Source organism: Pempheris klunzingeri, chromosome 4 (genome assembly GCF_042242105.1).
Source record: "Pempheris klunzingeri isolate RE-2024b chromosome 4, fPemKlu1.hap1, whole genome shotgun sequence".
NCBI classification, from domain to species: Eukaryota; Metazoa; Chordata; class Actinopteri; order Acropomatiformes; family Pempheridae; genus Pempheris; species Pempheris klunzingeri.
In genome coordinates this window covers 28,751,307-28,764,659 of record NC_092015.1, presented here as the reverse complement: position 1 = coordinate 28,764,659, position 13,353 = coordinate 28,751,307, and the positions used below count along the sequence as shown (strand labels likewise).

The following is a 13,353-nucleotide window of genomic DNA, read 5'->3' as shown; positions in this document are numbered from 1 at the left end:
GGGCGCCTTTAAAGTGTCATTTCTTCTATAGAAATAGATGAATTGTTTTGCCTTTTCTCCAACGGACTGGTTTAAAAAAAGAACCTTTGAAGACACAAACAACAAGCAGCTTTTTCATTTTATCTGATTCTTTTCATGTAGAAACGAGACACATTTGTGATTGTTCTTGGTCTAAACTTCTCTGGTTTGCTGCTGCTTCTCTGAGTCTTACCAACACAAAGGCATGAGGAGGGATTGTTAACGTTTAATCTTCCCTGCAGTGTATGCAAACAGCCCTTAGACATGCTTAGCATAAAGAAGTGCCTTTGCCCCCTGAAGACTTTGTTTTCGGTAATGTTTGGTGCATTAAACATTGATCTAGAAGAGTGCAACAACAGATAAATAAGTGGTTTATTGCAGCCGTGATAATGGTGTCTGTCTCCTCCTGCTTCACACATCCTTAGTTGACTGTCATCCTTCATCCTCACAGTATCCCTCCTCTGTCGAGTCCAGCAAATGAGAATACGTAGGCCATTGGCAGGCACTTCAAAACAAAAAGTCTGGTTAAAGTCTTTGCTTACTGCATGCATTACATGCAGTGATTTGGCATGTTTAAGGCCCTGTGAATGTGAAATACATGTAGTTTGGTGTTTGTAAATCTAATTTATTGCCACCATGGATTGGCTTATTAATTTATTGACCCCTCATATGCTTATGTATTAGAAATTGGGGGAGAAGTATATATGTATAATTACAAAACTTGAGTCTTCCAGACTAAATACCACAGGGAACTGAATTATGGCTGCAACTCAGTGTTATTTTCACTACTAGTTAATCTGCTTAATGAGATTATTTTCTCAATCTGTCTATTACTTCATTACTTCATACTTCATCCAGATTTCCCAGAGTCAAGGTGACGTATGCAAATAATTTTTTTCTGTCTGACCAATAGTCACAAATCTTCACATTACAAACATTTCTAACAAAGATGAGCAGAAAAAAAGCTGGAACTAGAGAAAGTTTGATATTTTTCCTTGAATATGACCAAAGTGACTAATCTATTAATCCTGCAGGAGACTATACTCGTACAGTGCAACGATTCAACTGCAAAGTAAATGGATTTATCATTTCAGCTCTGAATTAAACAGCTCTGTTAAATGGGTAGCTGAGATGATTTTTCAGCGTTGAAAGATTGTATTTCCTTTCGGCTAAGACTGACTTCTGTGATTACGTCACAGTTGGGCCAGTTTGTGATGTTGTTTGAGCTCAGGTGTTTATGTATGGTGTACATTTTACTTTATAGGACTATCTGTTATTCAAAGCCTGGTGAGATTTGTGCTTTGACATTACTGATTAGGAAATGAGTCATTTTCAAACCACCATGGCTCGTTCGTGTCTTCTCTTGTCAGGTGTCTGTGTGTGTGTGTGTGTGTGTGTGTGTTTGTGTGTGTGTGTGTGTGTGTGTGGAGCAGAGCCTCTGTGTGTTCTTTTGTCAATAGGATTTCCTGCATCTAACGTGATGGTGAAGCTGAACTGCGATCGCTACACTCAGTCTCTGTCTTTATCAGTTTATGTTCCACGTCAACACTTAACAGCCTCTTGGGTCATGATGGAGTTACCTAAAGTGATTCCCCACCCAATTTGGTTCAGAGTGGATATCTGGATCACAGTCCGTCTCTCAGAAACCATCTGCACCACCCTCCTGAGATGACAAAACCAGCTCACTCTATTAATCATGCAGGAGACTATACTCACACAGTGTAAAGATTCGATTGCAAAGTAAATGGATTAGAGGAAAGTGAATTGCCATATTGAGGTACAGAGTCGGGCAGCAAACATAGGGATGGAGAGGCTGGACTGCAGGCGGTAAATAGACGTGTGGGGGGAGAGAGAGCGACCTGAAAAAAACAGCCAGGGGGATCAAGATCTGTGGCTATTTGGCTTCAGAACACCAGAACAGGCTTTTATGTCAGCAAGAGTTAAATATTCCTCACACACCACTTGAAATTCTGTGTGAATATCACATTTTATTGTAATACTTCTCTATCATAACTCAGAATATTCAGTCTTTGTCTTTGGCACACAGTTTGTTCTGGCGCCTGTGCAGTCTGGCTGAAAACTAAGAGATGCCGCTGTCACATCATTGGCATAAGAGAAAAAGAGCGAGCTGTCCAGCTGACTTTACACTGATTATAGAGGGTAGGAATCCCAGATAGATCACCAGGATAAATAAAAGCCCCAGTGACCCTTTTACCAAATGTGTTCCAGTTCACAGTAATGGAGGCCGCTGTGCCACTTTCAGTGGTGTCACACGCTTGTACACACTTCCTTTGTGCCTAAATTCATTTCTGCCTTGTTTATTCCAGGCTCCAAATAAATCTGAGTGTGGAAAAATGCTCTGAATACTTTACAAAGTCACTTTACTGGTTTTTGAGTGGATGTTTGTGGAACAATTAGTGGATCAACAAAATCTAATCTGCAATAAAACTTTCCTGTTTTCCCTACCCTTCTATGATCGTAAACTGAGCAAGTTAATCCTCAAGGACAGTAATTATTGGTTACAGTTTTATTACGGATACAGTAATTTGACAAATTATTTTGGCATTAATCCAGGAAACTTTCTCTTCATACATAGAATATGAACTAAGGGAGAGGAACTAATTATGAGGTCAAATAAAATGAGGACAGAGATGCCTTCAAATGTGTTTCAGCTGATGCTTGTCAGTTGCAAAGGCTCACTGTAGTAAATGAATCTCCTAATAGGACGCTATCAGTGTGCCCTTTGGTTCATTATGTTGCTTATTTGATCTACATTACATCCCTCCTGCTGGTCAGTGATGGTAAACTTCACTCATCCAGAAAAATACAGACGTTGGCCAGCAGCTCCAAATGCTCTCGTTTGTTTAATGTTCACTTTAAAATGATTATTAATCTACCAAAAAGCCTGAATTCTTTGCTGTGAAGCGTTGTTCTTGTTGTTGTCGGTGGAAAGTCACTTTGATTCTGCAGCTTTGGCTGAAAAGCTGATGACCTGCAGCTTTCTTAGCAGCATTTCCCTTTGACATAGTCTGTGTGAATAAATCATAAAGTGAATGACTTCTCTGTTCAGTCCAAATGTGGAGTTTGAGACGGAGCACCGAGGCTGAGCGTGGACGGTAAATCTTATGAAATGTGACGCATGTTGACAGAGTAATGAACTGATACAGCGAGAGGTCATTTGTTCAGCATATTTAACGGGGACCTGCTGAGAGAGGGAGACCAGGAAGCCATCTTTAATAGTGTCTCATGATCCAATTACAGCCAGTTAGATGCAGACAGTAAACAGAACTGAGTGATGGGCTGGTCTGTTGGCAACTGGGCCAACTGGAGACAGGCTAACAATGCCAACGATGTGACTACACTGATTAGAAAGGCCAATGTCATGTGTTAAATGCGTGTTAAAAATGTGTTTCACTTGGTTGTAAGTACAGAGCTCAAAGGGAACCGTCAGTAATGTGGTGTTAAAAGTACATCCTGTAACACAACAGCTTCTCTGCTTCATAGCAAAGCTAACAGGCATGTTTTGTTGTGTTGTTAGGGTGGAGAGGTCCACAGACCAGGTCATCAAGCCCGTCAACGTGGAGGCCTTGTCCAAGTGGGTGGGGAAGATCCCGGCTGATGTGGTGAGGGACATGGCCGTCATTGCCCCCATGCTGTCCAGACTGGGCTACGACCCCCATGCCAACCCTCCCAACTATGGCCGACCTGACCCCAAAGTCCTGGACAACACCAGAAGGGTGAGTGCGGACCAGAGCATGACCAAAGAGTTTTCCTGTGCTCATTACTTTGTTCTCAGTCAGCCTCAAAGGACTCTAAGACACCTACCACTAGAGCCTTAAATCATCTATCCTGATGGAAGTCTTGGTTTTGTAAAGGGACATTTAAAGGGACATTTAGACATCTTGGGAAATACACATATTTGTTGTCTTACTGGAGTTTGATGCGAACGATTGATACCATTCTCATGTTTGTGTGGTAATTATCACACTACGTCCAGAAGTTTGTAACAGATCACTTCTTTAACAGATCATTTTTTGTACAGATTAAACAACGCTAACAGGATCTGTTGATTGAGGGGACTTGAGAGGTGGCAGTGTTGTTACCTTTGGACAAAGCCTGGCTAGCTCTTTACCCCAATTTCTAGTATCTAAGCTAAGCTAACTGGCTTCTGGCTGAAGCCTTAGACAGCAGATATGACGATGGTATAGATCCTCTCATCTAACAAATAAAAGCAAACAAGAATATGCCAAATTACTCCTTTTAAAGTGTTTAAAGTGTTTTAGCGCCTTCACTACAAATGACATGCACTCGTTGACCAAAGTATAGCGTGTTATTCAGTCAGTTCTAACCACTGTGCTCTCATGAACATGGTTTCATCAGCAGTGAAACAGACTGGTGGCTCTTATGACTGTGGGATCGACACGTTACCACACTGACAACAAAGAGATGCACTTGCAAAGCGCTTCCAGTAACAGCACAGCTGTAACTACAGCCTGTGGTGTTGATCTGCAACTTGGTGTTTTTCTGACTTTGTAATTAATAACATCCCATAGAAGCAATGCCTCATCAAAAACACTCTACTCTTAAGAGGCACCTGTCATGAGGAGTACTGCTCAGTATCTGGAAACTCCTGCATAAAGCCTTATGTGGCTAACCCTGATAAACCCTCATAGTGACGTCATCAGGGCTTTCTCCACCTGGGTGTGGAGGCTGTAAACTTATCACAGAAAGTCTGGTACAGACTGGAGCTGTGGAGGTTGAAAGACTGTGACAGGCTGGGAGGGCAGGTAATGAAGTCAGATTATGTCTAATGTAGGATCAAGTGTTTTTGGAGACCTGACTCATGTTAGGGATTACTGATGCACTGATGGCAATACTGGTATCACCAAAACACCTTCTTATACGGCCAGAGCCAGACAGGGCGCAAAGGTGGAGGAGAGCTCCTGACGCCGCTGTCAGAGCCAGAATACAAGCTGCCATATTTCCACAAACAACAACCAACAAGATGAAAGTCAGAAGTCAGTCTGGTGATCTGCTGCTACATTTAAAAGATTTCTACCAAGTTGCTCTTACATGATTATTTGTTATTCAAACATTGAATAACTAGTCAGTAAATCTATATTTATATGTTAGAAAAGCAAAGTGTGTAAGTGGAGCCTGGTGTTTCCTTCCACATAGAAGAACAATCTCACTTTTTAATACTGAGATCGATGGGTACTCTGTATCAGCAGTTAGCCAAAGCCCAGGTATTGGAAACAGGGACTGAAAAAGTCAGGCAGATGCGTCCTTACTAGGGATTACAATTCAGGATATCTCATACATGCTGACCTCGCCTTTCTTAATTTGCCCCTTGCGAGTCCTCTCTCAAGGTCTTGTGCACGGGACGTCCTGGGTAGCATCAGCACGTTGCATTTTTTAATGTTACTAGCACAGTGAAGATTGAAATCTTCCACACATTTGACACTTTACACGACAACCATTAAGCAGACGCTTTTGTCCAAAGTGACTTTTCTCATTTTTCCCATACACGTGCCTCTGGATTTCAGTGTCATTTTCAGTGTGTTAAAGCACCACCATTATATTATAATGGCCGACCCACTCTTAACATTACATAAACGTGAGAGTGCACGAGCAGGATCTTCTTGTCCTTGCCAGACGTCAAACCCTTCTCACGTCTTAGGAAGGCATCTGCTATTTTTGGAGCAGAATATGTTTTATTAAATCCTTCTCCACAAGCTGGGCTATTAGGTGACATGCTGTGCAGCTCCTCTCTGGGTTGCATAGTGTGTGTCTGAGGTAGGGGCACGATTCACTGTTTTATTTTTAGCTTTCAAGGTCTGTGGAGGCGAGTTTTCAAGGTCCTCCTGGTGCTTAATCGCCCAATTTCTCAAGGTGTCGAATTGAGCGATAAAAGAGGTGCTAGCATCAGTAGGTCATGATGGCACTAATTTGGAGACATGGATAAATTACTGTAAACCATCAAGACCACAGGGAAGAAGATGACTTCACAGTGCACACCATCCCTGAAGGATTAGCTAGGAATGTAGGACAAGAGCGTCTGCAGTTTCCATTAGTCTTAAGTTCCCTACTGTGATGATTTGACGGTAAATGTTTAGCTGTTCACTGCCGGTAGACTGAAGCACTAAGGTATTATGGGTATTGTTGATATAAAAACAAGGTTGAAAATGGCGAAATGCTTCTTTTAGGGTTGTATTAGCAGTTTAGTGGTGATACAGGCCGAGGAATGTCTGTCTGACTGTTGCCATGTTTTCTAAGTTTGACCTCTGCTCCCCGTTGGACTGCTGTCCAAACATTTCTGGCTGATTTGTTGCTCCCAAGCACAGAGCCCAGAACTCTTTCCAGGTATTTGGGTATTTTCCTGACACATCTTGTCCGTTTAGTCATAGTGCATATTATTCTAATTATTATTGTTCACAGCGAATAGTCATTGCAGTGCATCATCTTACAGCCCCGAGTATCTGTACACAGTTTTGTGCTGATCCATCCTGCAGCTGTTGAGATAAGTTGATGACTGAAAACTTTGACCTGCTGATAGTGCCAGATGAAAAGTCGAGGGATCATTGATTCACTCTCTGGGAACTGTTAGTGTCTGTACAAAGCTTCATGGTTATCTATCCAATAGATGTTGAGATATTTCAGCCAGAGTTAAAGTGGAGGACCAGCCAACATTTCCTTCCCTGGAGCCATGCTGTTATCAGCAGGTATGTTGTTGTCAGAGTTTTTAGCCATGCTAACACTGTTTCACAAGGACACATTATGTAAACAAAAAAAAAATGGATTAACAGTCCCTGAAGTTTGGGTGTTTGAAGAATTGAGACTAAAATATGTGGCAAAGTCAGTACTCAGTGCAGACAGAGCACAACATGTATGCTAATAGCAGTGTATACTTGAGAAGCTAATATCAGTAGACATATCAGTCTGGGAGATTTATTGGTCCAGCTCCTGTCCATAGATCCATAAGGAACTGGTTTTCTCAGTTTGATGAGGAAGAACCGGACGGGCCTGCACAGAGCCCTGACCTCACCTCACCTAGCACCTTTGGGATGAACTGGACAGCGAGCCAGGATCGCCCAACATCAGTGTTGGATCTCACTGATGGTCCCAGTGGGCTGAATGGGACCACATCTCAGCAGCCAGGTTCAACATCTGGTGGAAAACTTGAAAACAGAGGAGGGGAGGCTGTGTTAGAAGCAGACTAAGCCTGTGGTTCTCAGACATCTTGATATGATGTTTTGATGTCCACATACTTTTGGCCACATAGTGTAAAATGCTTAATTAACTCCTCTTTGATACAACAGACAGTTGTAAACCTTGCTGACCGTTTGTCAGTCTGCTGTGAACATGGGGTCAGCGGGTCAGAAATCTACTTGCCCGAAGTCACCTTTTACTTTCCCTTGTATGAACTGATTTATTTATTAGCAGTTATTAAATAACAAAAAAGACTTGAGTTAATTGTCATGTTTAATCGATATATAAGTCAACAAAGCAGTTGTTGGAGCGTGAACCAGAGTGATCTGCCAAACACAGTTTTTTAAAACGATGGTTGGTTTTCACTTTAACTTGGGTAAATGTGGTACAGAACCACCACCGCTTCCCTGAGCCCCCAGAGTTCATAGTAACGACTGAGGTCTGTTCAGACAGGTCAAATATCTATATGGCAGCACACACCCAAAGTCAGTTTGTTCTTAACAGGCTCTTTCTGCTCACTTTTCTGGGAGGGGTTTGGGTCTGAAGTGAGAATTAAACGCAACAGCAGGACTCATTTATTCAGCATCTCACTGCGAGTTTCATGAGACGCGCGTAACTTCATTACAGGCAGATTAATTTCATGCAGTCATGATATAAATTGTGCGCTGTGAGATTTTATTTCAGGTCTTTAGCCTCCTTTTTTAAGCCTTATTGTTGAACCATGTATTTCTTTTATAAGTGTCTGTCTGGTCAAAACCCAAAGGCTAGAATGTGCTCACTCAGTGAAACCTAAATATCCAAGGCAGGCTGTTAACTGTGAGGGGAGGGGGGTTGTAGCAGAGCACAGCTCACTGTGTAAAAGAGCCTCATCTGCATGACAGTATAAATAGGAACAGGCGTTTTTATTTGGTTCCTGATTTCTGGTGTGTGTGTGTGTGTCTGAAGTTTTCTACTAATGTGGGTAATGTGTGTTTGATGTCCTCAAAGCGATGCTTTCACAATGGATGTTACTCAGTGGGTTTTGTGCTCTGCTTTTCTCCTTGTGGAAAAGTTGAGAGCCATTCCGATAGTGTTTGCTGGGCCTGTTGGGAGTGTTGGCCAATATGGTTTTCTGAAGCTTTTGGATTTCTTTTCCATTTGTTTTAGGAGAACCACGGAGGGGGAATGAGGACGCAAAGAAATAATGAATTGGGTGCAATTCGTCATGTTGTCAGGACCGCTGTGACTCAAACGGAAAACATTTGGAGTGTAAGATGTGACGGGTGTTCAGCGGAAAAATGTGTCTGACCACAAACAGAGGTGGAAACTACAGACAAGGTGGCAGAGGTGCAGAATACCTCATGCTCCTCACAAGATTTACGCTTTATAATGGCAGTAGATTGTTTTTATAATGGCCGATGGGGCTGAGGTTACTGTTCATACATTATAAGATGTTTGCCTTCTTAGTCAAAGCCCCCACTGTCATCATAACTTTTTCTTGCAACTCCAAAGCTGTCATACAATAACATGCTAGCATGCTTATCACAAATACACGTAAGAGTCACCTGGGTCGTGTTTACAGAAGAGTAATGACCAGGACAGATGCAGAAACGCTGTGGAAGCTATTTCCCCACATGAACCAATGTTCAGAAAGAACACGTGTGGTGATTAAGACCGAGTGAAATCGATCATTTGGACTAGACGGTGAACCAGGCGGGCACACAGCAACACAGATGGATGCGTGTGCATATTTGTGTTTGTGTATGAGAGTTAGTAGTTGACCTATATAAAGCTTTATGCATCTGTTATCAGGACATTGTGGAAACTGCCTTCAGTCGTTGTCGACAGCTGCTTTTGATCAATGACTTTAAAGTCAACCGCTCCTAAAACCACAATGTCTCATTGTAATATGAGCACAAAGAGACTCATTTCCCAAAATGCCGGACTGTTACTTTTAAGCCGAGTCTCCATTCTGCTCCATATGTCAGCGGCCTGGTCAGCTATCAGACCCTCATGCTGCTGCATCCGTGTGATCAGCATGTTGTGCTTGTTAATGCTTCTCACATGTGTCTATAGATGTGTTGACATCATTTGGATGCAGTAAATATCCATGTCTGTGGGGGCTGGTTCCTCCTCTGCTGTCTGAAACTGTTCACACTCTGCTCACAATACACGGACGTGTCCTGATGACAACTTGTGAGTGCTGAAGCTCATTTGCTCAGATTTATGCCGTGAACATCTGCAGGTGATTAGAGTGATTCCCCTGCATCAAACCCAGCTGCAGGGGTAATATTGTTGTTTGCTTGCCTCGCCTCCCCTCCCTCCTGGGCTGGAGTTCCTGCATACTGAGGAGGATCTCCTTCCAGCCAGGCCGGAGTGAACAAAAGGTTTCTCACAGGACCCTGTGGTCAGTTTGCTTATACACGTTAGACTGCCGAAGGACCGCATTCCCAGAATCTGTAATCTGGTTTAACTCAGCGCCATCAGTAAATGTCTGCTGTTTTATTGAACGTTACAGGATCATTTACCTCTAGGCCATAGCACCAAACCTCATTCATATTAAATAATAGGCACATAACCATTTATTCAGATATTTCCAGGTTGAAAGCTGCTTCAGTTGAGTTTTTCCCCACTTGCTGAAAACACAACATCGATATATTGTCATGTTATAAAGTTATTATGGTGAATATGTTAACAAACAGTTGTCTATTTACACATCCAGCAGATGTGGAGCAACATTAGCATTCATTTGGAGCTGTGAAGTCCTGATATTTTCCAATCATGTCCCTGAAACAACATCAGAGCTCCTACAGGATGATGGTGAAGGCTGAAACATAGTGGGGCAGTAAGACAAGCAGAGAAGAGACATTAAGTTTGAGTGTGGTACACACCAGTACATCTAGAGCTTTAACATTAGGTAGCAAGTTAGTCCGAGTGTAGCAGCAAAACCACAGCGTGTACTGTGTACTGTGTACTGTGTGTACTACTCCTCTTTTTAATGTTGCATAGTCTCACTCCCAAAGTAAAGTTTGCTTTGGTGTTTGTGCCAACTGCAGTATGGTTTGACCAAAGTTCAGTTGACACCCAGACCCATTATCATGTCTCTGTGTGTGTGAGATACGCAGGCTGGTCACTGTTGAATGTTGAAACACGAGTTTGGACATAAGGCTGTTTTTTCCGGTCAGTGTCCCTGGATGAGTTTCCAAGAAATATTACATTACTCTATCAGACTCAGCTGTAAAAAAAGAAAAAGAAAAAAGAGATGACAATGTTTTCTTAACAAACTACAGGTTTACCAGTATACCAGTGTAACCCACTTTCCCCTCCTCCCGGTTAGAACGGGGTCCTTCCACTTCATTTGTTTGACTACGGATCAAGAGCCAAAAAAAAGAGTTGAATTTATGGGATTTTAAATCTTTATCTAAATTACTCAAGGTCATGGTATTGTGGAGGAAGAGGATTCTTTTGGAGGCCCCTCTCCAGTATATGCAGCATGGTAAAAATCTGCATTGCGTAAGACATCTGGCAAGTAGCCCTGAACTAAACCACTGTGTGATGAAGCCACATGTGGAAATGCTCTCTGCTGTCTTGAATTTTCACCCAGCCCCATCCAAATATTTACCCTCTGTCTCATCTCTTCTTCGGCCCTGATTTCACCACAGAGTATGTAGCCTGGCTCCTCCTGCACAGCAGAGAAAGAGTTTGGAAGCAGCCATTGAACCGTGTTTGTTTGTATCGTGGAGACGGAGCTATGTGGAAGATTGAGGAAGCTTGACCTGCAGAGAGCAGCCTTATCTCTGTGGTGCTTTGTTGTTATTTCTTCCTGTGAGTGAAGGCCTGTCCTAAAGGTAATCCCTCTAAAGCAGTGTCTGCCCTGTGGTCAAAGCAGTTAACACAGTCGATGCATATCTCTGCGAAACCTCTGTGTTTCTATCGATTTAACCCAGAAAGGCTCCAGGGATCCGTTCAAAGACATGCAAAGGTAGACAAGAGGCCTGGACCTCGTCACAAAATAGGTTTGTGGCCTGGGTTTGTTCCATTTTGCTTTAATGCCTGTGCTATTTGAAGGTTATCGATAACAATCTGTTGTCAAGGAGTTCTTGTACCTGACTCGACAAAGCCAGCGGTCTGGACCATTTTGTTGGATAAAGCAACAGTCAAATGTCTAATTGTGATTTTTTTCTGATATCAAGCAACAAAGTGTGTGGTCTTGGGTAGGGATGTGCATTTCAAGCAAAAATACTGTTGGTTGGGACTCGGGCCGCCTAACCAACGAAAAATCAGAGACTGTATGCACATCTTTACCTATCTTTAGAGACCTGGCTACTGCTCCTGATGGGCGCGCTACCAGGCGCTGGTAAATATGAAGGAAGATATATTTTTTAAAAAGACGATAAATAGATAGATAGATCAACTATTCGATTTTTGACAATTTAATGACTCTTCGACCCATCCCTAAGCCTGGGTTGGGTTCATGTCTCAAATTTCTCAGCAGAGTCGAGTCTTAAGGTACCGGACTCACCTTTAGAGCTCACAGAATCCCAGACTCGGAGCTCAGAAAGGGCTAAAAGCATGTAACCTGAGCTGAACCCAGGTATGTGTGGCTGTGTTGAGAGCTCCACTGATGACTTTGTTAAAATGGCGACACCTGTCCAGGCAGCACGTCCCTGTCCTGGCTTCACGTCTGGCTGCTGCTCACTGGAGGTTGTTCCAGCGTGCTGTAAATGAGGCTCGACGGGGCCTGGCTCTCAAAGCCGCAATCAATAGCTTTTAAGTGGCTTTGCAGTTGTTCTGATCCCTGGTGAGAAATGGATATTGGGATCAATAAGTTCTCAGTTCCTCCACAGTAACAATAATAAGATGAGTTAGTGGAGAGATGAGAAACGAACGTCTGCAGAGCTCCTCGTCTGCCGTGTCGAGCTTCGGGTCTGTGGCTGGACCTTTTCCTTCGTATTGATGCGAGGACAGTTAATGATGTGCAGGCTAATCATATCATATTGATCTGGGGCCATCGGCAGTGTTCGGCCATTGTGGTGCTCTTCAGCTCGTAGACGTCAAACAGAGACTGATATTCGTGAAAGCATCGGCTGGACGAGCATGGAAAGAAGAGAGAGATTTATTAATGAGGACCTGACATGAAGTGTTTATCGATCGTTGCGTCTTTCTGCTTTAGCTCAGATCAAGAGTTGAACTGAGTTTGTGTTTGCCAAATCTGCTCCGTGTAAGAGTGGAAAATCACAGTGATGTCCACATATCTCATGTCTTAAAATACTTTACCAAACTTTCCATTACCTTTTCAAACAATCAGAAAACAAACGCAAAACAAAGTGCCTTTTGGTTTATTTTGGATCATCTAACGGCATCAGGAATCTGATGGAAGTTTTAGGGCTGGCAAGGTGTTTTTGGTGAAGCAGTGGGATGTAGATGACCAGACATGATTTAAGAATACTCAGCCTTTAAGGATGAAAAGAGCAAATAGTAAATGATGGTGCTGTGTGTTGCTGGCTGCCTTTAGTTCCCCAAAATCCCTCTATTGTCCGTCCAGTCATCAATACCTGATTAAGGCTAGCTGGTGTTCAGTGCTAGTGCCAAAAGCTTTGGTACATGCCACAATAATACTTTGATGAAAGAATATCATGTTTTTGTAGAAAACCTGTTTGTCTTTTAGCAGAAGGAGCTCTCTCTCTCTCTCTTTGTGGAAAAGTCACGAGCTGTTCAGTGGAGCCTGATGGGCCTGTAACCCAGTTTGGAGTTTCATCCAGGACACTCCTAAAGCGCTTGGATTACTTTTCCACTTGTTTGTCTCTCTCAAAATCGACTTGTTGTTTGAAAGCAAACAGCCGTGCAAGAACTTTTCCAAAATGACTGACGTCACATTCAGTGCTGACGGTCAGTACCCTGCTGTTTTCGATGCCTTGTTAGCTCAGTCGTAGGATGTAAATGGTTTGAGTTTAGCTTGTTCTGGTGAAAATCTGCATCAAGGAGAACAGGAAACAAAAATCACCTGAAGTTTTTCCTCTCTCAAAGAAATCTGCACCCTGATGTTTGAAAATGGTTCAATATAGTGACTTTGTGTGACCAGACTGATCAGCCTCAGCTTCCAGGGGGCAGAGTGTGCAGACACGCCCAGTCCCCTGAAGAGTTTCA

General features: G+C 42.8%; 1 protein-coding gene across 4 annotated transcripts in view; it reads left to right on the top strand.

Annotated features, from left to right (window-relative positions):
• The window catches only part of tpst1 (tyrosylprotein sulfotransferase 1), a 43,619-nt gene that overhangs the window by 24,563 nt on the left and 5,703 nt on the right, over window positions 1-13,353 (top strand). For all 4 annotated transcript variants that reach the window (XM_070829887.1, XM_070829886.1, XM_070829885.1 and 1 more), the window contains exon 3: window positions 3,557-3,755. In XM_070829887.1, the coding sequence (XP_070685988.1) occupies window positions 3,557-3,755 (199 nt within the window). The remainder of the gene's footprint in view (window positions 1-3,556; window positions 3,756-13,353) is intronic.